A 27,787-nucleotide genomic window follows, 5' to 3' on the forward strand; every position below is an offset into this window, starting at 1 on the left:
ATGGGAGAAACTCCCCAAACACAGGTGTGCCAAGCTTGTAGCGTCATACCCAAGAAGACTCAAGGCTGTAATTGATGCCAAAGGTGCTTCAATAAAGTACTGAGTAAAGGGTCTGAATACTTTTAGCTTGCCATTACTGCAACTCCCATACGGACTCGGGAGAGGCAAATCGAGAGCCATGCGTCCTCCAAAACACAACCCTGCCAAGCAGCACTGCTTCTTGACCCGGAAGCCAGCCGCACCAATGTGTCGGAGGAAACACTGTACAACTGGCGACCGAAGTCAACGTGCATGCGCCCGGCCCTCCACAAGGAGTCGCTAGAGCGCGATGGGACAAAGACATCCCGGCGGGCCAAACCCTCCCCTAACCTGGACAATTGTCACCGGCTGCGACACAGCCTGGGATCGAACCTGGGTCTGTAGTGACGCTTAGACCACTACGCCACTCGGGAGGCATGTACATTATTTGGTATTGTGTGTAGATTGATGAGGAACAAAAACAATTGAATCCATTTTAGAATAAGGCTGTAACATAACAAAATGTGGAAATAGTCAAGGTGTCTGAATACTTTCTGAATGCATATAACATTCTATTGGTTGCAAGAATTTTGTATAATAATTTAAATAGAAAAGTTGTTTGAATCCGGCGTCATTTTGTGTATCAGTTCATAAACCATGTGCCATGGAATCGGTACATCGAAAATCTCTTCCCAACTATTTTGCAATTGATATGGCACAGCTGTCAATTTGACATAAAACAAATGTTTGACTGCCACACAAAATTACTTCTTTAGTTATTTTAGGTTTAAGGAAGTGTGTAGGTCACATTCTTTATCGTAGAGCTATGAAAGTTATGTATTTTGAACCGCCTGCTTGAGACAAATTCAGCGATTGCTTTGCCATGTCTGTGCCGTGAAGCAGTCGAGCAGACTACCCCTTTGATGTAAAGTTGCAATACAAGTTAATTATACAGAGAATGTTTACATGGTCCTAGGAAGGTCTGGATGGCTGTCTTCTGACGTATAAAACGGTGGGAAATCAATAAAATAATTAATGTAAACATATACGATTTCGGGGACTGTCAGCTTAAGAGGTTGTTAAGGATACTATAGTTATCACGTTTCACATTGGATTTATTAACTATAAAAAGGTAAGAAGTGTTTTTATTTTAATTCTGGTGCCGCTCTGCACACACAAGCTTGTTAGCTAGCTGGTCCAACGTTAAGCCAACTCTCTGAAGTTCAAAGTTCCTTTATAGAACCCGCTCCTCAGTAGGTATTATTCTGTGGACATAATTAAGATAATGCATGTCATGACAATAAGATGCGCAGCGCTTCAAGCCAAGCCTCTTCCTCCACCCTCTTTCACACTCTCTCCACCTTCAAAATTTCAGTAGCATCTCGCGCCCTACACTGATCTATCCAATGCATGTAAATACCTTGCCCGCTCCATAGCAAGCTGCTCTATCCGCACTGATTGGTGAAGTAATTTAACGTCGAGCTAAATGTAAAAAATATATATATTTTAGAGGTTTAAAAAGGAACAGAAAGGAACGATATAAACTGTTACTTTTTTTTGGGTCCGAACCGGTTCAGAACTTTATTTGAATGGTTCTGTTCAGAAAATGATTTCAGTTCCAACCCCTGGTGTCCAGGTTTCATGTGACATTTTGAATGACATGTAGATGTTTTGTTGTTTCTAGGTGGTGTTATGGTCTCATTGTGCCTATTTAGACTTTTATTCCTGTAACTACACATGTGAAGCTGCAAGAAAATCACATTTAAATGAATATCAAACCATTTTGACATTTTGACCCTGATGTCACACGTTGGCTCCTTTATTAATAGAAAGGCTCATATTTTTTCCATATATACCACTACAGTATGCAATGTTCACTGCCAATGCTTAATGCAATCATTTTAGGAAGAGGTTTTCATGCTACTGCATGCCTGCCTATGGTTTATGGAAAAAAAGGGCTTTATAAAATACTGTACATTTGTTTGATTGATTACAGATGTTGTATAAACTAATTGCAAGAAGGTAAACAACATTCATATGTAATTATCAATCATGAAGCCAAAAGTCAGAAGTACCCTGTGGGCGTTGTAAGTAAAAGACTAACACCATGGTCGTATTCACTAGGCACCAAACGGAACAAAACGGACTGAAGCAGGGAGGGACTACCTGGGTGTGACCAATAAGAAATACTCATTTACGGTTTCCCGTTGCAAAACATTTCAATTGTGTGCTCTAATGAACATGACCCATTGAGTGAAAACAGGATGAGTCTTACCCATGTGACAAAACAATGGCCCACATCTTCCGGTAGCTGCTCATAGTTCACTAGCTCTTTGAGGAAAATGCTGCAATTAAAACAGCAAAGACAGGGTTAACAATGAGAATACTCACTGGTTATCATAGAACAAGTATTTCCTCAACCAAAATCGCATGAAATAGAACTGATTTGAATTGGTCTCATGCAATAATGTGCACCTGAAACAGAACAACAAAATCAACTAATATAACAAGTTGGAATCTCTTTCAAATTAAGGATGTGTCACAGATTACACCCTGTTCCCTATATAGTGCACTACCTTTGACCAGAGCCCTTCCTTGGTCAAAGGTAGTGTACTATATAGGGCATAGGGTGCCATTTGGGACGCATCTCAATTTGAAAGAGATCCCTACCTGTTATGGAAATCATAAATCTCCTGGATGTTGCCGAAGATGATGTGCTCCTTGTTGACGATGCCAGGCGGAATCTCCTCCACCCCACTTGTCAACTCCCACAGGTACGTCTAGACAGGAGGAGGACACAGGAAACTACACATGCTATCATGTCCTACAACCAATCCTCACAAAAAAAATCGACTTCTCTTTCTTGGACTCACACCTGCACTTGTTTTTTCTTCCTGGCACTGATTCTTCTGATAGCAGCTTTTTCGAAGAAGGGTCTACAGGCAATAACTGTGATATGTGTTTGTTTTTTCCTACTAAACTTAGTTGAATGCACTATTTGAGTACATACCAATTCCAAAAGATCCCTGAAATGAAGAAAGTCTCATTGCCAAGCGAAACTGGAAGGGGGAAAAGCTTACCTCTAAACATTCATGCAAGTCCCTGACATAGGCCTTCTCAGTCTGAAGGAGTTCAGCCATTATGAACCTGGATAAATACACACATGCAATACATCAGCAACCAGCAATGACATAGTCGGAGTTTCAAACGACTCCCTATTCCCTATATAGTGCACTACTTTTGACCAGGGCCCATAGGGTTCTGTTCAAAAGTAGTGCACTATAAAGGGAATAGGGTGCCATTTGGGACAAAGCCATAGTCTCTTCACAAAGCCACATTCCAAGACTACCAATGACTATATCTAGCCATATCACATGAACTGCACCATGAATTGTGTTTTGTTATTTAGTAAATATATTTTAGAAAAAGGTATTTTAAAGTTGTATATACTGTTCATAAGAGAGGGATACAGCAGAGAAAGTGAGTGGAGGAATAGGTGATCAAACCACATCATGGAATGTTAAACATAGGCCTACACACCTTTATGAAAAGCCATATTACTACCATAGACTTCACGACTGTGCAACACTTGCTTCCTCCAGCGATTTATCCCTATTCCTCTGTAGTGTCTGTAGTGTGTACTCACTCTTTCTTCCTGGCTGACTTCCTTTTCTCCTCGTTGACCTCGTGGTTGGGGTCGCGGAGCTTCACCTCCCCAGGATCAGTCAGGCTGGCTGGGATGATGTCCAGCTCCAAGTCCTTATTATCCTATCAGATACAGAGGGAGCGCTCAGCACACGTCCCAAATGGCACCCTATTCCCTATGTAGTGCACTACTTTATACCAGAGCCCTAAGGGCCCTGGTCAAAAGTAGTGCACTACATAGGGAATAGGGTGCCATTTGGGATGCAACCCTTCAACACGGTCCATGATGACTCAGCACTTACACATGAAATAGACTTTTCGAACAGACTCTCTTTCAAGTAGAGGAGGAATTGATGCCTGTGTGTCGAGATGAGGACAGGGCTTCAAACTGAGATGTGTTAGGTCTTGCCCCTGGTTTTCTTTGCCCCAAGGCTGTAGAGATACTAGCTACTGTAATTAGCTCGGTGGAAGTCTTCCCTTTGTAAGACAATCACACACACCTTGCTACAGGGTAGGTGACCACTAAGGGAGCTATGACAACAGCAGCAGGTGAAGGACTATACATTCAAGGGAGCACAAATGAGGACTATCATGTTTTACAACATTTGTTTCATTCCATACGTCCTTTGAAAACACACTCATTAGCGATAGAAAGACTAAGCCTAATTAGTGGCCAGGGATTGGTGTTGTGTTGATGAATGAGTGTTCACAGCAGGTGGGGTTAGTCCTTAGCCCCATAGGGGCCCTCCAGGGGGCCTTACCTCGGAGCTGATGCCTAGTGATTTCTCCAGGCTGGAGCGGTACTTCCCCATCCGGAGGGAGAAGTCTCGGTAGCGCTTGTCCACCGTGGTGACCCACTTCTTCAGCTCAGTGACGTGAACATGGCCCTTTTCCACAAAGCTGTCGGCCAGCTGAATGAGGAGCTTCACCTTCTCCTTGGTTTGCTGTAGGAAGCACACAGAGAGATGATGTGTCTAAGTGTGTGTGCGTGAGTTTCCATATGTGTGTGTGTATTATTATACGTGTGTGCATGTGTGTGTGTGAGTGTTTCAATCATCTGCAGCCTCAATGTCTAGGCTGACGCTTGAGAGAGTGCAGACATCCCTCAGGAGAGATCTCTAACACTCGCTTGCTGCCTGAACCACTGATAGCTAATGATCTCATTGGGCTGTAGACAGGCAGACACAAGGCAGGCTGCAGTGGAAATGTTTGGCAAATATCATATGCAGGTATAGGGTCAGCAGTAAGTGAGGGAGTCCGAGCAGACTCCGAACAGTAGCTCTATCGCTGCGTCCCAAATGGCACGCTATTCCAAAAGTAGTGCACTACATAGGGAGTAAGGTAACATTTGGGACACAGACTAGATCTGCTTCCCAGCTCCAGCTCCATACCTTGGCGGACACTCGGAATTCCTCGTACTCCTTCAGCAGTTCATGACTCCTCTCGCAGCTCTCTCCAGGGCAGGTGTGAGTGGAGAGGTAATACTCTCCTGTTTCCTGGATCCAGTCTAAGGCCTGCGGAGAGATACAGGACAGGGGGGGAGTGAAGAGAAGTGAAGAGCTCCCTCTTTCCATATTCCTCTGTCCCTCTCTGCATGTCCTCTATCTTTCATCGGTGGCTGTGCTGGCCATCGAAAACAAACAAAACTCCCACGTATCCCTGGCTGGGTCTAGTCCAGGGCCAGATGTTATGGACATGCAGTATAAACACAGCACTCGGAGTGCTTGGGCTGCGTTCAGGAGAGCTCACCTGTTTGGCACTGCGTTCGAACACCACATACTGCTGGCACTGGTCCAGGCGTCGTTTCTTCATGGTCCAAAAGTGCAGAACCCGGTTCTCCCTCTGGAGCAGCTCACTGAGGATGGCTAGAGAGGAGAGGGAGACCATGGAGCACAGAAAGAAGTTAGCATATTGTCAACACAGTGGTTTCAAACACAACCCACACTAGTCCATATACAAACATAATAAACTTTAGTAAGTTCAACTGAACGTGAAAATAAATATGTACATTTCCTAAAGAAGAGGAGCATTAAAAGAGTTAGTAACAGGAAGGTACAGTGGCTTGCGAAAGTATTCACCCCCCTTGGCATTTTTCCTATTTTGTTGCCTTACAACCTGGAATTAAAATTGAGTTTTGTGGGGTTTGTATCATTTGATTTACACAACATGCCTACCATTTTGAAGATGCAACATATTTTTTCTTGTGAAACAAACAAGAAATAAGACAAAAAAACTGACAACTTGAGCGTGCATAACTATTCACCCCCCCAAAGTCAATACTTTGTAGAGCCACCTTCTGCAGCAATTACAGCTGCAAGTCTCTTGGGGTATGTCTCTATAAGCTTGGCACATCTAGCCACTGGGATTTTTGCCCATTCTTCAAGGCAAAACTGCTCCAGGTCCTTCAAGTTGGATGGGTTCCGCTGGTGTACAGCAATCTTTAAGTCATACCACAGATTCTCAATTGGATTGAGGTCTGGGCTTTGACTAGGCCATTCCAAGACATTTAAATGTTTCCCTTTAAACCACTCAAGTGTTGCTTTAGCAGTATGCTTAGGGTCATTGTCCTGCTGGAAGGTGAACCTCTGTCCCAGTCTCAAATCTCTGGAAGACTGAAACAGGTTTCCCTCAATAATTTCCCTGTATTTAGCGCTGTCCATCATTCCTTCAATTCTGACCAGTTTCCCAGTCCCTGTCGATGAAAACATCCCCACAGCATGATGCTGCCACCACCATGCTTCACTGTCGGGATGGTGTTCTTGGGGTGATGAGAGGTGTTGGGTTTGCACCAGACATAGCGTTTTCCTTGATGGCCAAAAAGTTCAATTTTAGTCTCATCTGACCAGAGTACCTTCTTCCACATGTTTGGGGAGTCTCCCACATGCCTTTTGGCGAACACCAAACGTGTTTACTTATTTATTTCATTAAGCAATGGCTTTTTTCTGGCCACTCTTCCGTAAAGCCCAGCTCTGTGGAGTGTATGGCTTAAAGTGGTCCTATGGACAGATACTCCAATCTCCGCTGTGGAGCTTTGTAGCTCCTTCAGGGTTATCTTTGGTGTCTTTGTTGCCTCTCTGATTAATGCCCTCCTTGCCTGGTCCGTGAGTTTTGGTGGGCGGCCTTCTCTTGGCAGGTTTGTTGTGATGCCATATTCTTTCCATTTTTTAATAATGGATTTAATGATGCTCCGTGGGATGTTCAAAGTTTCTGATATTTTTTTAGAACCCAACCCTGATCTGTACTTCTCCACAACTTTGTCCCTGACCTGTTTGGAGAGCTCCTTGGTCTTCATGGTGCCGCTCGCTTGGTGGTGTTGCAGACTCTGGGGCCTTTCAGAATAGGTGTATATATACACTGAGATCATGTGACACTTAGATTGCACATAGGTGGACTTTACTAATTATGTGACTTCTGAAGGTAATTGGTTGCACCAGATCTTATTTAGGGGCTTCATAGCAAAGGGGGTGAATACATATGCACGCACCACTTTTCCGTCATTCATTTTTTATAATTTTTTGAAACAAGTTATTTTTTTCATTTCACTTCACCAATTTGAACTATTTTGTGTATGTCCATTACATGACATCCAAATAAAAATCCATTTAAATTACAGGTTGTAATGCAACAAAATAGGAAAAACGGCAAGGGGTATGAAAACTTTTGCAAGGCACTGTATAAGGACTCATGCTCAGTAGTCAATATAAGGCGTCCCAAATGGCACCGATTATTCCATTGATATTATTCCAGCGCTGGTCAAAAGTAGGCTTGCAGTGAGCGTGGGAAATGCACTCCACAAATTAAATATAATTTTTATTGGCTACTATATAGGGAATAGGGTGCCATTTGGGACACACACCATGCTAGTCCAATAGGGCTGTTGTGACTGACCTTTAACCTGCTGCTCGGGTCCTCTGGCGTGGCCTGATGCACCAGGTATACCCACGTTGTTCCTGTGGATATACTTCAGGAATACCTCAGCATTTCTCCTGGCCAACGTGCAAGCCTGGGGCACAAGAAGGGACATTGTCGAACAGGATCATCGCTATGGACGACGTATACACAACTACCATCCAAAATACATTGAAACTGAGGTTAAGATATTGCATGTGTAATATCTTAAGACACCATAGATACATCACTGTCAACATGGTTATTTGTTTTTGGTTGACAACAAGTAAACTGGCATTCACATCATGTCCTGCATGAGGTGGACATGCATTTCAGCTCTGTAATGGGAAAATCAAAATGAAACCAAACAGTTACTTGTTTCAGAATACAGATGTGTTCTACTGAAGAGAATCAGAAAGACAGAATAGCCCCAGTTCAGGGTCTGTGAATATGCAGCAAATTAATGATCAACAGAACATGTCCTGCGTCCCAAATGGCACCCTATTCCCTATAGTGCACTACTTTTGTCCAGACCCCTATGGGCCCTTATAAAAAGTAGATCAAAAGTAGTGCCCTAGTGGTGTTATTCCATGCAGCACTGGTGTCAGTTTTGGGAGGTTTGTTTTCATCAACCTGGGTGATTCTTAGGAGCCGGGGGAGTAGGGTGAAGTTGCCCCTAGCTATTCTTGGGTCAGCTTTGCATTTCTCCTATATGGGGAAGCTGATCTGTACCTATTGGAAACTTCCTGCTCTTCCTGCTTTACCTAGGTACAAATCTAGGATCAGAATTCCCTCCCCCAATCACACTCTTAACCATTTGTGGGGGAAATGCATAACTGACCCAAGATTAGCGTCCAGGGGTAACTTCACCCACCCCCAGGAAGGAGCAAACTATTGACGACGTCAGAAACGCTTCAAAAGGGTGAAGAAAATATAAGTTGACATAATTCTGGTTGGAGGCAGAGAGGATGAAAATCTGTCCACGAAAATAAGACCACGAAGTGAGGAATTTTTGTATGTAGGTCAACGAGAGAATGTCGAATTTGGTCAACAAACTGTTAATTTGCTACGTGAGGCTTATTTGATTGAACATACATTTCTTAATGGTTAGGTTGTTACGAATGCACTGATATAAGTGGACGCACATGTTATTTTATCCACTTAAAAAATATATACACTTACGGTCAAAAGTTTTAGAACACCTACTCATTCAAGGGTTTTTCTTTATTTTTTACTATTTTCTACATTGTAGAATAATAGTGAAGACATCAAAACAATGAAATAACACATATGGAATCATGTAGTAACCAAAAAAAGTGTTAAACAAATCAAAATATATTTTATATTTGAGATTCTTCAAATAGCCACCCTTTGCCTTGATGACAGCTTTGCACAATCTTCGCATTCTCTCAACCAGCTTCATGAGATAGTCACCTGGAATGCATTTCAATTAATTCTTAATGTGTTTGCGCCAATCAGTTGTGTTGTGACAAGTTAAGGGGGGCGGGGGGCGCTTTACAGAAGATAGCCCTATTTGGTAAAAGACCAAGTCCATATTATGGCAAGAACAGCTCAAATAAGCTGCAGAGGATAAGTTCATTAGAATTACCAGCCTCAGAAATTGCAGCCCAGATAAATGCTTCACAGAGTTCAAGTAACAAACACATCTCAACATCATCTGATCAGAGGAGACTGTGTGAATCAGGCCTTCATGGTCGAATTACTGCAAAGAAACCACTACTAAAGGACACCATGTCACGATCGTCGTAGGAGTGAGTAGACCAAGGCGCAGCGTGTGAAACAAACATGACTTTAATAGTTAAAGTATACAAAAACAAAACACGACTCGTGAAGTCCACGGTAAACAAATACCGATACGGAACAAAAACCCACAACACCCAAGGGAAAACCTACAGATTAAATATGGCTCCCAATCAGAGACAACCAGCCGACAGCTGACACTCGTTGCCTCTGATTGGGAGTCACACAGGCAGACATAGAAACAGACAACCTAGAACACCCAAACAAAGAAACAGAACACATAGAATGAACACACCCTGGCTCAACATATAGAGTCCCAGAGCCAGGGTGTGACAGTACCCCCCCCTAAAGGCGCGGACTGCGACCGCGCCTCAACTAAAGCAAAACAGGGGGAGGGCTGGGCGGGCATACCTCCTCGGCGCGGCGGTTCTGCCTCCGGCCTTGACCACCACCCTCCAATGAACCCCCCATAGCGCCCCTGGTCCAGTCTGGCTCCGCTGGCTGGAGCTGACCTGGACATAGCAGGAGCGGCTAGCTTCAGCTCCGTTGGGGAGCAATAAGCGGTACCTGATCTGGCACCGATGACCCAGGCACGGGTTGTGCCGGACTGACGACTCGCACCCCTGGCTTGGTGCGAGTGGCAGGAACGAGCCGGGCCGGGCTGGCGACGCGCACCGTAGACTTGGTGCGAGTGGCAGGAACAGGCCGGACCGGGCTGGCGACGCGCACCGTAGACTTGGTGCGAGGAGCAGGGACAGGCCGGGCCGGGCTGGCGACGCACCCCGTAGGCTTGGTGCGTGGAGCAGGGACAGGCCGGGCTGGGCTGACGACGCACACCGTAGGCTTGGTGCGTGGAGCAGGAACAGGCCGGGCAGGGCTGGCGACGCACACCGTAGGCTTGGTGCGTGGAGCAGGAACAGGCCGGACTGGGCTGGCGACGCACACCGTAGGCTTGGTGCGTGGAGCAGGGACAGGCCGGACTGGGCTGGCGACGCACACCGTAGGCTTGGTGCGTGGAGCAGGGACAGGCCGGACTGGGCTGGCGACGACACCGTAGGCTTGGTGCGTGGAGCAGGAACAGGCCGGACCGTACTGGGAACACACACCACTGGCCTTAAACGGGGATCAGGAACGGGCCGGACCGGACTGGCAATACACCTCAGTACCTCTCGCCGTGCCTCTACAACTTCCTTCCTCCTCTCGCCAATGGCTCCCGTAACCCGGTGGCCTTCTCTCCTCGTCTCCCATTTCGCCCCTGTGGCAGCCTCCTGCTGCCCAGTCGCCCATGCCGTGTGCCCCCTAAAAATTGTTGGGGGTGCCTCTCGTCCGTCCGACGATGGCACTGCTGACGCCGCTGCTCCTCTCTCGCCAGGGCCTTAATCCTACCCCAAGGTCCCTTGCCCCCGAGCATGTCCTCCCAGGACCACACTTTGCCCACCTGGGCCATCGCCAGCCTCTCCATCTCCTTTCCTGGCGCTTCCTCCCATGTCCAGTCTGCCTGCTCCTGGACACGCTGCTTGATCCTTTTACGGTGGGTTTTTCTGTCACGATCGTCGTAGGAGTGAGTAGACCAAGGCGCAGCGTGTGAAACAAACATGACTTTAATAGTTAAAGTATACAAAAACAAAACACGACTCGTGAAGTCCACGATAAACAAATACCGACACGGAACAAAAACCCACAACACCCAAGGGAAAACCTACAGATTAAATATGGCTCCCAATCAGAGACAACCAGCCGACAGCTGACACTCGTTGCCTCTGATTGGGAGTCACACAGGCAGACATAGAAACAGACAACCTAGAACACCCAAACAAAGAAACAGAACACATAGAATGAACACACCCTGGCTCAACATATAGAGTCCCAGAGCCAGGGTGTGACACACCAATAATAAGAAGAGACTTGCTTGGGCCAAGAAACACGAGCAATGGACATTAGACCGGTGGAGTCCAAATTGGAGATTTTTGGTTCCAACCGCCGTGTCTTTGTGAGACGCGGTGTGGGTGAATGGATGATATCCGCATGTGTAGTTCCCACCGTAAAGCATGGAGGAGGAGGTGTTATGGTGTAGGAGTGCTTTGCTGATGACACTGTCTGTGATTGATTTAGAATTCAAGGCACACTTAACCAGCATGGTTTGGGCTTAGTGGGACTATTATTTGTTTTTCAACAGGACAATGACCCAACACACCTCCAGGCTGTGTAAGGGCTATTTTACCAAGAAGGAGAGTGATGGAGTGCTGTATCAAATGACCTGGCCTCCACAATCCCCGACCTCAACCCAATTGAGATGGTTTGGGATGAGTCGGACCGCAGAGTGAAGGAAAAGCAGCCAACAAGTGCTCAGCATATGTGGGAACTCCTTCAAGACTGTTGGAAAAGCATTCCAGGTGAAGCTGGTTGAGAGAATGCCAAGAGTGTGCAAAGCTGTCATCAAGGCAAAAGGTGGCTATTTGAAGAATCTCAAATATAAAATATATATTGATTTGTTTAACACTTTTTTGGTTACTACACGATTCCATATGGGTTATTTCATAGTTTTGATGTCTTCACTATTATTCTACAATGTAGAAAATAGTAAAAAAATAAAGAAAAACCCTTGAATGAGTAGGTGTTCTAAAACTTTTGACCGGTAGTGTATATAAATATATACTTTATATTGGAGTTGTGCCTGTTGTTCACACGCATATCTGCCCTCTCATTGGCTAGAATTGTCCCATCTTTGAGTACATGTATTTCCATTGTTAGAGCGGTCATTCAACTATCTTGTCAATAGAAAATCTTTGTTGGAGGTAAATACAAACACAGCAATGACGATCTTGTCTGCTTCTCATTCTGTACATTTGGTATTCCGAAAATTAAAGGATAGAGCAGAGCAGAGAGACACAGAAGACGGAAGAAGAAGACAATAAAAAAAGGAGAAGGGAGAGGAATGAAATTTTAGCAACACTAGCTAGTTACTTTTGAAAGAGCTGTTTTAAAAGCCTTTCTAGCTAGCTGGCCCGCCATTAGCTAGCTAATGTATTAACTAGTTAATGTTGCTCTAGCTATATATTCTGTAACATTAGCTAGTTACAAGTATGCTTTTTATTTATGTCGTCCTTACATAGTTAGTGATACCACTGAATTTTCCCTGGAGTTTTTCCCATTTTGATTCTAGCTAGCTAGCTGGGTCATTATGCCGTTATGCATTTGCCGCGTTTGGGGAAAAGGAACAAAGCGGGGCGGCGACGGTTCTTGATCTTGAGTCATGACCCAGCTAGTGCGCCTACTAACTAGTTAGCTAGCTAGCTACGTTCATCTGTTTGTTTGCTAAGCTTGTAGCTAAATGGGATTGCTAGCTAGCTACATGTTTATCTGTACTGTATACTAGCTAATTGTCTGTCTTGGTTTATTATTTTATTTGCAGACGATCATGATGTACCGCCGCAGACAAAGGAGGCACAGGGAATAGGGCACCATTTGAGACACAACCATGTTGCTCTGCTGTACCTTGAGGAAGGCTTCCTTCTGCTCCAGGTGTTTGCTGATGAGGGGGATGACATGGTCCGTCTCGGCCATGGCTCCAAGCTTGTCATGTCCACCACACCAGTCCTCATCCCTCCTGTACTCCTGCTCCAGACTCTCCAGCACACTGCACACCTGAGGAGGGCACAGGGGTCTCAGTCTTCATGCTAGGTCGGACACAATTTCGAGGTGCCATCACAGAACCGGACATACTACCGATAAGCAACCTTTTCTGTCTTTGAGTTTAACCAAACACAAAACCACACCATCCTTTGTCTTTTTTCAAAAAAAAAATTTAAGGAGTGGGAATTCATATATCTTGTTTATTGAGGACATAGGGACAGGATGATGCAATGGAGAGAGAATGTGTCTCAAGGCTTTAGGCCCTCCAGGCCAACACCACCATTTGTCTTAATGGATGGGAAATGCTTGAGGTGGTTGTTGAGTGATTCAGGGAGCGCTGTGCGGGGGTGGTGTTGACACACACACACCTGCTCTGAGGTCTTGTAGAAGGCCACAGAAGCGTTGACCAGCTTGAGACGATCCTCCATCTTGAGCATGAGCTGCTGCCAGTGCATGGCCACCTTCTCGGCGCAGGCCCGTATGCCGTCCGGGTCAAAATGGCCCGCCTGGAGCATGACCTCAGCCTTCTGCTGCACCTGCAGGGCACTCTGGTGGGTCTTCTGGAGGGAATTGGCATGGAACAGGGACTGAGGGGACACACAGAGAGAGAGAGAGGTTGTTTAGGGTAAGGGTCAGGGTAAGTGACGGGTCAATGATACATGATGATGTGTTAATTCTAACAGTGTAAATATGACGTTTTTTACAAACTGTACATGTGCCAAGACTTTATACACTGCTCAAAAAAATAAAGGGAACACTAAAATAACACATCCTAGATCCTCTCCTCTTTACATAGTTGAATGTGCTGACAACAAAATCACACAAAAATGATCAATGGAAATCAAATGTATCAACCCATGGAGGTCTGGATTTGGAGTCACCCTCAAAATTAAAGTGGAAAACCACACTACAGGCTGATCCAACTTTGATGTAATGTCCTTAAAACAAGTCAAAATGAGGCTCAGTAGTGTGTGTGGCCTCCACGTGCCTGTATGACCTCCCTACAACGCCTGGGCATGCTCTTGATGAGGTGGCGGATGGTCTCCTGAGGGATCTCCTCCCAGACCTGGACTAAAGCATCCGCCAACTCCTGGACAGTCTGTGGTGCAACGTGGCGTTGGTGGATGGAGCGAGACATGATGTCCCAGATGTGCTCAATTGGATTCAGGTCTGGGGAACGGGCGGGCCAGTCCATAGCATCAATGCCTTCCTCTTGCAGGAACTGCTGACACACTCCAGCCACATGAGGTCTAGCATTGTCTTGCATTAGGAGGAACCCAGGGCCAACCGCACCAGCATATGGTCTCACAAGGGGGTCTGAGGATCTCATCTCGTGTACCTTATGGCAGTCAGGCTACCTCTGGCGAGCACATGGAGGGCTGTGCGGCCCCCAAAGAAATGCCACCCCACACCATGACTGACCCACCGCCAAACCGGTCATGCTGGAGGATGTTGCAGGCAGCAGAAAGCGTTCTCCACGGCGTCTCCAGACTCTGTCACGTCTGTCACATGTGCTCAGTGTGAACCTGCTTTCATCTGTGAAGAACACAGGGCACCAGTGGCGAATTTGCCAATCTTGGTGTTCTCTGGCAAATGCCAAACGTCCTGCACGGTGTTGGGCTGTAAGCACAACCCCCCACCTGTGGACGTCGGGCCCTCATACCACCCTCATGGAGTCTGTTTCTGACCGTTTGAGCAGACACATGCACATTTGTGGCCTGCTGGAGGTCATTTTGCAGGGCTCTGGCAGTGCTCCTCCTGCTCCTCCTTGCACAAAGGCGGAGGTAGCAGTCCTGCTGCTGGGTTGTTGCCCTCCTACGGCCTCCTCCACGTCTCCTGATGTACTGGCCTGTCTCCTGGTAGCGCCTCCATGCTCTGGACACTACGCTGACAGACACAGCAAACCTTCTTGCCACAGCTCGCATTGATGTGCCATCCTGGATGAGCTGGACTACCTGAGCCACTTGTGTGGGTTGTCGACTCCGTCTCATGCTACCACTAGAGTGAAAGCACCGCCAGCATTCAAAAGTGACCAAAACATTAGCCAGGAAGCATAGGAACTGAGAAGTGGTCTGTGGTCACCACCTGCAAAACCAGTCCTTTATTGGGGGTGTCTTGCTAATTGTCTATAATTTCCACCTGTTGTCTATTCCATTTGCACAACAGCATGTGAAATGTATTGTCAACCAGTGTTGCTTCCTAAGTGGACAGTTTGATTTCACAGAAGTGTGATTGACTTGGAGTTACATTGTGTTGTTTAAGTGTTCCCTTTATTTTTTTGAGCAGTGTATATTCTTATGTTTAAATGGGTTTTCTACAATGTTGTTTTTGGGGCTGAACCATAAGCGAGAACAGTATGGTAATGTGTGTGTTAACCCTTGTTTTCTAAAGACTTTATATATGCCATTGACTGTAGTCCAGTCTAGTCTGGTGCTTGCACGGCATTTTGGGAGCCCGGGTTTCCTTTGGACGTCATTGCCTGTGTGATTAAAACCTTCCAATAAAAGATGATTTAAAGTTGATGTTTCGTTTTATTAAAAGAAGATGCAAAAATGTGAGAGGCTTAAAGATAAGGGACATTTCATTAGCTACTTATCTGGAGCTGTCTAAAGATACTGTCCCACTAAGAATAAATGCAATTATCTTTCCAAATGGCCTCTCCATGTCTACATCCCAAATGGCACCCTATTCCCTATGAAGGGCACTACTTTTGACCACGGCCCTGGTCAATAGTAGTGCACAGTACCCTAGTCTGCAGACTTCTTCTCTCTTTTTCCTCATCTCATATATACTGAGTGTACAAAATATTAGGAACACCTTCCTAATATTGAGTTGCACCCCCTTTTGCCCTCAGAACAGCCTCAATTCGTCAGAGCATGGACTCTACAAGGTGTCGAAAGTGTTCCACAGGGATGCTGGCCCATGTTGACTCCAATGCTTCCCACAGTTGAGTCAAGTTGGCTGGATGTCCTTTGGGTGGTGGACCATTCTTGATACACATGGGAAACTGTTGAGCGTGAAAAACCCAGCAGTGTCGCAGTTCTTGACACACTCAAACCAGTGGGCCTGGCACCTACTACCATACCCCGTTCAAAGGCACTTCAATCTTTTGTCTTGCCCATTCACCCTCTGAATGGCACACACAATCCATGACTCAATTGTCTCAAGGCTTAAAAATCCTTCTTTAATCTGTCTCCTCCCCTTCATCTACACTAATTAAAGTGGATTTAGCAGGTGACATCAATAAGACCTGGTCAGTCTGTCAGGGTTGCCCAACCCTCTTCTACTGTCCTGTAGGTTTTCAGTCTAACCCTAATTTAGCATATCTGATTCAGCTAGTTAAGGTCTTGTTGAGCAGCTAATAATTAGAATCAGGTGTGTTAAATTAGGGTTGGACTGAAAACCCACAGGACGCTAGATCTCCAGGAAGAGGGTTGGGCAGCCCTGACAGACTGACCAGGTCTTATTGATGTCACCTGCTAAATCCCGGGGCGGCAGGTAGCTTAGTGGTTAAGAGCGTTGTGCCAGTAACCGAAAGGTCGCTGGTTCTAATCCCCGAGCAGACTAGGTGAAAAATCTGTCGATGTGCCCTTGAGCAAGGCACTTAACCCTAATTGCTCCTGTAAGTCGCTCTGGATAAGAGCGTCTGCTAAATGACTAAAAATGTAAAAATGTCTATGTCATGGAAAGAGCAGGTGTTCCTAATGTTTTGTACACTCAGTGTATGTTGTCCTCTAGAAAGTAAATATTAAGTTGTAACAGTGTCAAATGGCTTTTGTTTTTTTGCTTGGCTAGGCTGAGCTACATCACAAAGGAAAAAAAAAATCAGAATTGAACAGAAATGCATTTCAATCTTACAGAATTAAACCCATAGAGGCAAACTACCATGGTGTGCTTTTCTTGCCAGATCCAGGCCTGATTTACAACTATAAATCCACCAGAGAAAGCTAATACAGGAGAAAAGGAAATAAAGCCGTCAAGAGTAATTTAACATTTCTGCACTTACACAAGTTACTACTTAATCAAAAACATTACAATTGATGTATAATCAAATACAAAAAACAGAATATGGAATTTCAATTCTGCATGAGTCCCATTACCTAACTCTAAAAGCCTTCCTAAACTATAACGTAAAGCAGGTCTGCGTCCCAAATGGCTCTCTATTCCCTTTATAGTGCACTACTTTTGACCAGGGCTCATAGGGCTCTGGTCAAAAGTAGTGGACTTTATAGGGAATAGGGTGCCATTTGGGATGCATCCCAAGTTTCTGGTCCACAGCTAATGGAGGGCCAGGGAAATGCTGACTCCTCATGAAAGGATAGGACCAAGAGCCATAAACCTTTCATAAAGCATCAATCTTATAGGAGTATATATCACATAACAGTCACTGGTTCATCTAAAACGCTCTGTCAATGCAGTTACCTTTACAACATCCATTTTGCATCTAAAATGATATAATCAGGTAAATCCAGTCTTAACTCCCTTAAAGGGTAATCCATGATTGCTACATCTTTTGACTTTTACAATTATTGATTCAGATGAGCAAAAAAGATGGTATAATAATATATTATGTATATTAATACAAATACTGGCTATATTGTATGCTCACAAATTCTGAAAATTCTATTATTTTATACTAATACAATTTCGCAGAGAAAGAGATTTTGTTTAATAAGTAATATATTTTTCCTCTCAAAGAGATATGGGTCAAAATGATTGGCACCCCTGTTTTCAATACCTTTCAATACATCACCTTTTGAGGATAACGGCACTGAGCCTTTTTCTGAAGTGTTTTATGAGTTGGAGAACACATTGGTAGGGATCTTAGACCATTCCACCATACAGAATCTTTCCAGATCCTTGATATTCTTCGTCTGCCATCTTCAATTCAAAACCACAGGTTTTCAATGGGGTTCCTGTCCGGAGACTGAGATGGCCATTGCAAAATGTCGATTTTGTGGTCAATTATCAATTTCTTTGTGGATGTTGATGTGTGCTTGGGGTTATTGTCTTGCTGGAAAATCCACTTGCGGCCAAGTTTCAGCCTCCTGCCAGAAGCAACCAAGGTTTTGGATAAAATGCCCTGGAACTGGGTAAAGTTCATGATGCCGTTGACCCGTAACAAGGGCCCCAAGACCAGTGGAAGCAAAATAGCCCCATAACATCAAAGATCGACCATCATATTTTACAGTAGGTATGGGGTTATTGTGTGCTGATGCATTCTCATTTAGACAAACCCACCACTGGTGTGTGTGGCCAAAGAGCTCTATTTTCATCTCATCTGACCATTGCATTGGTTCCAATCCAAGTGCCAATTCTGTTTAGCAAACTCCAGGCTACATTTGTTGGATGACATGAAAATATAGCTCTTTGGCCACACACACACCAGTGGTGGGTTTGGCGTCTAAATAAGGATGCATAAGCAGAAAATAACCCCATACCTACTGTAAAATATGGTGGTGGATGATCAAGGATGCATGAAGGAATGGTCTAAGATCCCTACCAATGTGATCTCCAATCTCATAAAACACTTTAGAAAAAGGCTCAGTGCCGTTATCCTCAAAAGGTGAGGTACTGAAAGGTATTGAAAACAGGGGTGCCATACATTTTGACCCCTATCTTTTTGAGAAAAATAGTGTTACTTGTTTAAAAAAAAAGCTATTTCTCTGAGCAATTGCATTCGTATAAAATAATATAATTGAATATATTTTTTTTTAGCATACAATACAGCTCAGTATTTGTATTATTTATTTTATGCAGTCTTTTTTTCAAATCTTTATTAAGGGTGGCAATAATTTCAGACCTGACTGTATAGTCATTCATTCTTGAAGAATATGTCGTGCCCCATCAGAACCCAAAATATATGCTTATTTTACCTCATCCCTCAGCTGTTAACCAAGAAAAGTGGCCGGTGTGACGCTATCCCAGATTGCCCCTTTCTCTCTATAGGTCCCAATAGAAACCTGATGTCTGGGGAGAGATAGGCCACTGTGGTGGCTTTCTGGGGTAAATACATACATTTGTTTCCCCAAAGAGAGGAAGGGATGGTGATTGCATTAAGAAAACTCCCTCTACATCCTGCACAGTGATTTAATAAAAGTTAGCTAATAGGTTCTTAAAGGGGTTATTTTCATTCCCTCCAAATGGATTCCAGAGCTGTGCTGGACAGGATTCAGCACACATGCACATGCACATGCACACACCCACACAAACACACACACACACACACACACACACACACACACACACACACACACACACACACACACACACACACACACACACACACACACACACACACACACAAGTATACACACACAGTCTGGGGTGGTGGTTCTTGGGCTGGAACAGGCCTCCGGATCCAGGCTTCACTACTTGGAGTCAGAGCCACAGCAGAGCCAGATTGTGTGCCAGGTCACCAGTGTGCTGTGTGTGTGTGTGTGCTGATACAGGACTTTACCAAGCAGCCCCATATTTTGTGTGAACATTTGTCGTCATGCTCAGAGCAACAGCTATTTAAAGAGCTGAATGAAAACAAACAGAGCACTGTTTTCCCAGATAGTGTGTGTGTACGGCTGAGCGTGTGTAATGTTGACAGACAATGTTTGTGTGTGTGCATCTGCGTGTGTGTCTAAGGGTATATGGAGTTCACACCAAATATGTGTGTGTTTGTGTTTGCCTGTGTGTGTGTGTGCGCAAATGCAGAGTTTACACTTCGTGCATGCTTGTGTGTGTATAGTTTCATGACAGCGCACATTGAAGCGATTAGCCTGGTCAGTCAGTCTGGTTTTGGGGAGGGGGAGAGGTTACCTCGATGGCCAGCTGGAACTGTTCATGCTCCCTCTGGAGTTGCTCTGCCTCTGACAGCGAGCTGGCATTCACCATGCTGGCGTTCAGCATGGACTCCCCATTCCGGATCCAGCCCAGGACCTGCAGGGGGACACACAGAGAGGAGAGGAGTTTAGAGTTTACATTGGTACGGTGCAGTTAGGTCTAGGCCAGAGGAAGGTGGTGAGGGAGGATGTCTCATAATAATGGCTCAAATAGAATGGTATCAAACCTATGGAAACCATGTGTTTGTTGTGTTGGACACCATTCCATTCATTCCGTTCCAGCCATAACTATGAGCCTGTCCTCCGAACTGGATGGTGTCACGTAACATAATACAGTATTCATAATGTCACTTTTTTATGAGTATGAACATACTCAGACATGTTTTGCCTCAAACAGCAGTTGAAAATGTCAGAGGGACAGACTGAGTCAGACTTAGAAATACCCAAAGTCAGGCTTATGTAATGCATATCTAATGCAATCCCAAAATGAAGCATGAGATCAAACTAGAGGCACAAAGAGCTTTGGTATAGTTGAGCTTCATAAGCACAGCTTGGTGGCATAGTTCAACACAAACAAGGGGATAAACTAGGATTAGCAGTAGTATAATCTTCACGGGCATATTAACTATTAGATATTACATATGTTCCCTTCTGTTCATTTAGAAATCCAATGAGGGATTAGAAACATATGGATCTTTTTTTTCTCTGGCTTCCTAAAACTCAGAGACCGGCTGTGCAGGGGATATGGCTCATCAGTACCACTCTCTTTCTTTCTACCTCGCACTTTCTTTCTTTCTTTCTTTCTTTCTTTCTTTCTTTCTTTCTTTCTTTCTTTCTTTCTTTCTTTCCCTTGTCTTCCCTCCCTCCTGACCTCCCTCCTGACCTTTGTTACACTCTCTCTCTCTCTCTCTCTCTCTCTCTCTCTCTCTCTCTCTCTCTCTCTCTCTCTCTCTCTCTCTCTCTCTCTCTCTCTCTCTCTCTCTCTCTCTCTCTCTCTCTCTCTCTCTCTCTCTCTCTCTCTCTCTCTCTCTCTCTCTCTCTATGTCTCTCTCTCTCTCTCTCTCAGCCCTGCCCTTTGCTACACCTTTTCCCCTCCCCTCCCTTCTTCCCTCCCTCCATTACCAACCACACTACCTGGGCTGGGCTCAGTCCCAGAAGCCTCCTTTATAGCTACTCTCCAACAATCAGCCCTATTTCCATTAGAGTGCATCATGCAAAGTGGAGCATCTTCACAGCAGTTTGGCCTTCAATTACTACAGATGAGGAAAGAAACTGCAGATGGTGTGAGGGAAGCCAGCAACCATCTGTGGTAGGGTTTTGCGGCTGCATGGCTATACATCTTTCACCGCTAGCTAGCGCTACTGCAAATTAAGATGATGGGATTTGCAGTATGTCATAACAGTAAGTAAAAAGTAACTAGCCTTGCGTGAGCCGGAATGACTCATAGGAGCAGGTGCCTATCTCCTGTTGCGTAAGGTAGCTTGATGTACAAGTACACCCCATGAACACTAGTCTATCACAGGGCCTTACCCCCAATCTATCTCCTTAACGCTGAGTGCCAAGTAGAGAAGCATTGGTCCCTTTCCTACAGTCTTTACTATGATTTGGCCAGGGATCGAACTCCCAACCTTCCAATCTCAGGTGGACACTCTAACCTCAAGGCCACTGAGTTGGTTCACTAATCTAACAGTGCAAACTGTTTTATTTATTTATCCTTTATAAAGTATATATAAGGTACATTTTTCCGGGGAAGTAAGATTGAGATTGACATCTCTTTTTCAAGGGATCCCTGAGACTTGAAAAATGGTCAACAACAGCAAGAGGAGCAACTCTACTGAATATATATGTGTAATGTACAGTATGTGTGTCACTAGCACTGCGACAAACATTATTCATTATTTACAGAAACTGCAGCATTTTCGGTTGAGATGTGTTGTGTCTGGAAATATTATCCAATAAATATCCATTTGCATTGATATTGAGGCGGAATCATTTATTGTTATATTTAAATTGACTTTAAGAGGTGATTTGCTACGTGGATGGTCCGGCAGACTTCAGTTTGAGAGAGCGATCCAGCATATTTTATTAATCTGTATTTCCACAGTTTGTATATTTCTTGTATAGTGATGAAGGCACACAGCTAAATGTGCTCTATGTCAAACTGACATTCAGATTGAAATTTCCTCAGAGAGCTTTCTCTCTCAGAATGCATCCCAAATGGCACCTTACTCCCTACATAATGCACTACTTTTGACCAGAATCCTATGGGCCCTGATCAAAAGTAGTGCACTATATAGGGAATAGGGTAACATATGAGACGCAAGCTCGGTTTGACACAGACAATAATACTTTACTAGCCTGTCTGAGAATGATTAAGTAATCTAGTTTAGTGTTTCTCAATGGCACTGGCATACATTGACTTGACATTTTACTCTAGGCCATACAAGCAGATAAGTCGGCAAAAACATGTTTGAGAGGAGTGAAAAGCTGTCTTCACCAAGCAGCTGATACAAGCCAGTCATTGATCAAATATTGAACCACTGCTGGCAGCCATGCACTCACACTGACTGTTTGATGTAGGGTGTTTTCTGCTGGGTGGATGTGTGTGTGTGTGTGTATTTGCGCGCGTGGGTTTGCGTGGGTTTGTGCGCCTGCAAGCGAGTGAGCATGTGTGTGTGCGCAAGTGTGTGTGTTGGAGACTCTCACCAGCCCAGTTCACCCTCGTTACCCCTATAGAATATAAGCGTGTGAGTACACCCACCTGTTTGACCTCTGACTGCAGGTGGCGGAGCTGCAGACACTCCTGCAGTCTCTTCTGGGTCTGGTCAGCGCTGACGTCCAGCTCATGCTGCTTCTCATGGAGGAACTCCAGCAGCTCCTGGACCTGAGTGGCCAGATCCACCTCTTTCTCCCCAGTCAACTCAATGCCTAGAACACCACACAGGACTATGGTCATTACCACATGAAACCATACAGTCACAAATAGTTACATACCATAAATGAAGCTATGCATTTGTCTTGTTTTCAGGCAAACTGGTTGAAACAATGTTGTTTCCATGTTATTTCAACAAAATAATTCAATATGACGGTGTTGAATTAACGTGGAAAACTGAATGGATTCGCAATCTTTTCGTATTTTTTTCACTGAACCTTTACCCTAAATCCAATGACATGGTTAGCATTACTGTTGACAGCCATAGTGGCCCAGTTGAAAAGTTGTACACTATACAGGGAATGGGATGCCATTTGGAATGCAGCCATACAGTTGAGTGTTTCACCTATCACCGTGCAATAGGAGTGACCGAGGACCTACAGTATTTGTAGTTGTTTGTACTTTTTACCCCTTTTTCTCCCCAATTTCACGATATCCAATTGGTGGTTACAGTCTTGTATGTGGGATCAATGAGGAAGGTGATATAAACTGTACCACTAGGTGGAGCTAGTGCACAAGTCCTTCTCCAATGAACACCTGCTATTTTCTATCTGCCGTGTTTTTTCTCAATTAATTAAATCACCCGACTTAAAAAGACAACACTTCACTTCAATGTCTAATTAAATGATTACTGTGATTACCCAAAACCACAGGGTTATCAAGTGTATCTGATGAGAAAAGAAAACAATATTTGTGTTCCAAATGGCACCCTATTCACTATATAACGCACTACTTTTGACTAGAGTCATATGCACCCTGGTCAAAAGTAGTGTACTTCAAAAGGAATAGGGCACCATTTGGGACGTAGACATAGTGAGGAGGAGTACCACTCCAAAAAACATCAATAAAAATGTCTATACTGTACAGTATAAAATGTGACCCTACACTGGGCTAATTTCATCTTCCAGGGTGAAATATTGTCGAGAGCCCAGCCCACACCTTTGGAGGGCTTAAGTCTCCATTGGTCAGGACTGAGGGGGATGTCACAGTCCACACAGTCCATGAAGGGCACACGAGGGTGGCCCAGATTGAGTGCTTTTCCCAGAGTGCCATTGGGATGCAGCCCAGGCCTAGTATTAAGCTTCATGCAGTGCAGTGAGGAAGGTAAGAGGATTGTGCTGAGGGGGAAAGAAAGCCTTGCTTTTTAAACCTAATTCCTGACTCCTCTCCCTCTCTCCAGATGGTGAACTCCACAGCTGTCCAGATAAGACTTGGCCCCTCTGAACTGTTACTGCTGCCACCCACCCTCCCTCCCTCCCTCACTGCTATCAGCTCCTTCCACATGAGCCCAAGTCAGGTGGTCGGTGGGTGGACCGCTTCCCTCTCTGAGTTGGCAGGGCAGCAAACCTACCCATTTACTCTCCTGTCCCTCTCTCTGAACCCATTCTACGCCTAGCCCTGTTACATGGCTCTAGACTCTTAATGGCAGAGTTACATACCATGTGAGTTATACAATCTTTAGATAATGTACAATAGAAACATCCAATGACAAGAGTGTCCTTCGGGAGCAAAAGAGATGCAGTAGAGTGTATCCCCTATCACCGTGCAATATGAGTGGCTGTCAGTCTTACCTGAGGCCTGGACCTCCATGATGTACTGGTGAAGGTCCTGTCCCTGTTGCATCACCTCGAAGGTCATGTTGTTCATGGCCAGCTTGCGCTCCGTGTGGCGCTGCAGCCGCTGCTCGGCCAGGGTCAGGTCCTCCGAGTTGAAGTCGTTCACCTGGCGCAGAAGGTCTTCGTTCCACGCATCCAGCTCCGCCGTCACCTGCAGGGAGAGCAGAGGGCAAAGGTCAGAGGTTAACAATGTTGTTAGTGTTACACCTGCATGGCACACCTGGGGCCGTATGTTACAAGCATCTCAGAGTAGGAGTACTGGTCTAGGATCAGGTCCCCTCTGTCCATGTAATGTTATTCATTATGATCTAAAAGGCTAAACTGATCCTAGATCAGCACTCCTACTCTGAGACGCTTGATACACTGAGAGTCTTATGTCATTAAGTCATTATGTGCAGCTTAGATTATATTGTGAAACAGTAACATAACCAAATCGCTTCCCTTAGGCATACTGTACATTTATAAGAACAGTATATAGCTCTCCCCATATTATAGTTCATAATGACACCATTGCATAACACAAACCCATTGGTAATTCACTGCACGTCTCAGGCCTAGGACATACTAGAGAGCAGCACTGCACTGGGACTACATACACAGTTATCTATCAAAGTCAACTGACATTAGGTCTCTCAAAGCCTTACACTAGGATCATTAGATTACAGTGTGGCCAGCAGATGGACACAGTACACAGTAGCCCCCCCCCCCAATCGACCGGCCACCTGAGCCCCCTCTCCCCCCTTTCCCCTGGGAATGCCTCCCCTCCCCCGTTTCCACCCGTTTTCCACCCACACACCTCGATGGTGTACTGCTCAAAGATGCGTAGCTGCAGGAAGATGTCCAGCTTGATCTTCCTCTCATGGAACAGCTCCTCCATCTGGCCCTGGGCCTCGTCCAGCTGCTGCAGGACACTCTCAATGTGGGCGATGGAGCTGTTGTGGGGCATCTTGTTGGTGGACATGGCAGCGTCCCTGGAGCCCAGAGAGAGAGGGAGAGTGAGAGAGGGAGAGAGAGTGTGAAAAAAGGTGAGAGAGAGAGAGAGAGAGAGAGAGAGAGAGAGAGAGAGAGAGAGAGAGAGAGAGAGAGACAGAGACAGAGAGAGAGAGAGAGAAAGAGAGAGAGAGAAAGAGAGACAGACAGAGAAAGAGAGAGAGAGAGACAGAGAGAGAGAGAGAGAGAGAGAGAGAGAAACCTGAGCTGTGAGATGGGCAGTAATAAGGCTGCGGCTCAAATGGCACCCTATTATCCCTTTATAAGGCACTAGCTTTGACCAGGGCCGCTAGGACTCTAGTAGTGCCCTATAGGGAATAGGGTCCTATTTGGGACACCACCCAAATATATCATCAACAAAATAGGCGTAAATTGTCATGGTGTTAGTGTTCAATTAGAGAGGTTGTAAAATATGTAATAAACGAAGCAGCTCTATGGATTACCCTAATTGCCCTCACTGTAAAGGCACTGTAGTCCTTTCCTGCAGTCAAATCACCTAGTGTCAGAAATATTTTCACTATTTTCACTATCACAATTATCGGCGCATTTGCTGGCGTTGGCGCAAAAGGCCTGGGTTTTGATGAATAAACAAGTTGTGGGTGTGCCGAGGCTTGGCCGCTAACTGGCCAATCAGAAATATGTGGTTGCTTCAAGTTGTGTATTTACAATATTTTATGTATTGCCTTGGAATCAACTCCAATTCCAATGTTAGTCCGTTATAGTTTTTTAAAAGGCTTACAGAAACGAAATAACAAAATGTAGACCTACAGTATCTTTGCTAAATATGTTAACTTGAACCCATTTGCAGTCCACATTGTTCTAAGTAATTGCATGGCTTCAACAGCAAATTAACAACAACAACAAAATGTTGTAAAATGTAATGATGTCATACAATTGCCAGGATAAAAAAGACATTGCTGTTGAACCAGCCTTCGTTATAGTAAGGGAGGGCTTGGGTTTTGAACATATGAAACAAAAAACAAGCAATTTTTACAGGTTACAGATACAGTAACTTCTAAATACGAGGTTCCCCGGTATTCACCGAGGTACTCATCTCTCGTTTCATGATGGGCATGGACACGTAGCCTACATCATGGTAGGGGTTTTACGTACGTCCAAAACGGGACCAGCATGGCTAAAATAATGTAGGCCTTCCTACAATACATAGATAAAAAGGGAATGTCAGCTCACTGTTTCACTCCTCTCATACTTGATATTTTAATAAAGCTTTGGTGATTAAGATTTATTTTCAAGCAGTCTCAGGAGCCAAACCCTTTATCGACAGTCTTGACTACTTCGCGGTTGCATTGGGCAGACAAAAAAAGCCTTAATTGAGAGGAGGGGAGGCTATGCTTAGTATTTAATCAAATAAAACGAAGTGGGAAAAAACATTTTGTTTCTAAATACAAAGTATACAGGCACCAAAAGCACATTGGGCTACTCTTGTTCCATGCGCATATGGGCAATCAGCATCACGGCTGGATAGGCTGTGTTTCAGCTGTGAAAAGTCATGCCATAACCAACTGCGTTACTGCTAAAACCAGCTTTTGGTTGGTCTTAAATATCCCTGTCAGCGCTGCCTGAAATGAGAACTTTGTATCATGTTTTTAAGGAAACACCTCAAATATTTCCACCCCGACCATCTGAGTGCAAGCGAGCTGATATAAGACAGGTAAATTGCCAAACCTGGCGTTAGGGCTGGTAAATGCCAGCGGCAGTTTTTACATGATGAAATTGCAAACTTAACACCAGCCGAAAATAGAGCCCTATATCTGACATGGTACAGGTGTCTTATTTTTTTAAAGCCCATAACCATGTGTGTGAGGTGTATACTTTTGTTCCAAAGTAGATTTGTTTAAGACTACCAAGAAACACTCTGTGTGACCCTGATTTAGCCCACTGCAGTAAGGTTAACACACCTGCCCCTGGAGTGGATTAGCAATACAACACCTATCACAATGTAGTATTGGACTTAGGCTGTGTCCCAAATGGCACCCTATAGGATGCCTTTTGGGACTCAGCCTTATAATGCAGCAGTCTATATATGGTCTCTGACACTTTACACTCTCTCCCACACAAGGACCTGTGGCCCATAAAACAAGCGAGTGAGTTTTGATGACTGTAGTGAAATGGCATCATATTTCCATCGCTCTTGACAGTACACTCTTAGAAAAAAGGTGCTATCTACAGTAGAACCTTAAAGGGTTCTTCGGCTGTCCCCATAGGAGAACCCTTTGAAGAACCGTTTTTGGTTCCAGGTAGAACCCTTTTCACAGAGGGTTCTACATGGAACCGAAAAGAGTTCTACCTGGAACCAAAATGGGTTCTCCCATGGGGACAGCTGAATAACCCTTTTGGAACCCTTTTTTCTAAGAGTGTACCGTAAAATCGTCTCAAAGTAGGAGTGCTGATCTAGGATCAGGCCCCCCCCATCCATGTAATTTTATTCATAATGGTCTAATAGGCAAAAC

At 44.8% G+C, this 27,787-nt stretch overlaps 1 protein-coding gene across 2 annotated transcripts in view; it reads right to left on the reverse strand.

Annotated features, from left to right (window-relative positions):
- LOC121536102 (kalirin) overlaps nucleotides 1-27,787 on the reverse strand; it is a 253,582-nt gene that overhangs the window by 54,465 nt on the left and 171,330 nt on the right. For both annotated transcript variants that reach the window (XM_045206551.1, XM_045206550.1), the window contains exons 13-26: nucleotides 25,123-25,297; nucleotides 24,282-24,477; nucleotides 22,540-22,706; nucleotides 19,756-19,875; nucleotides 13,314-13,532; nucleotides 12,808-12,957; nucleotides 7,552-7,666; nucleotides 5,413-5,528; nucleotides 5,055-5,177; nucleotides 4,425-4,607; nucleotides 3,665-3,786; nucleotides 3,099-3,165; nucleotides 2,689-2,798; nucleotides 2,294-2,363 (exon numbers count right to left, since the gene is read on the reverse strand). In XM_045206551.1, the coding sequence (XP_045062486.1) occupies nucleotides 2,294-2,363; nucleotides 2,689-2,798; nucleotides 3,099-3,165; nucleotides 3,665-3,786; nucleotides 4,425-4,607; nucleotides 5,055-5,177; nucleotides 5,413-5,528; nucleotides 7,552-7,666; nucleotides 12,808-12,957; nucleotides 13,314-13,532; nucleotides 19,756-19,875; nucleotides 22,540-22,706; nucleotides 24,282-24,477; nucleotides 25,123-25,297 (1,933 nt within the window). The remainder of the gene's footprint in view (nucleotides 1-2,293; nucleotides 2,364-2,688; nucleotides 2,799-3,098; nucleotides 3,166-3,664; nucleotides 3,787-4,424; nucleotides 4,608-5,054; nucleotides 5,178-5,412; nucleotides 5,529-7,551; nucleotides 7,667-12,807; nucleotides 12,958-13,313; nucleotides 13,533-19,755; nucleotides 19,876-22,539; nucleotides 22,707-24,281; nucleotides 24,478-25,122; nucleotides 25,298-27,787) is intronic.

The sequence above is a fragment of the Coregonus clupeaformis genome, chromosome 23, assembly GCF_020615455.1.
Source record: "Coregonus clupeaformis isolate EN_2021a chromosome 23, ASM2061545v1, whole genome shotgun sequence".
Lineage (NCBI taxonomy): Eukaryota > Metazoa > Chordata > Actinopteri > Salmoniformes > Salmonidae > Coregonus > Coregonus clupeaformis.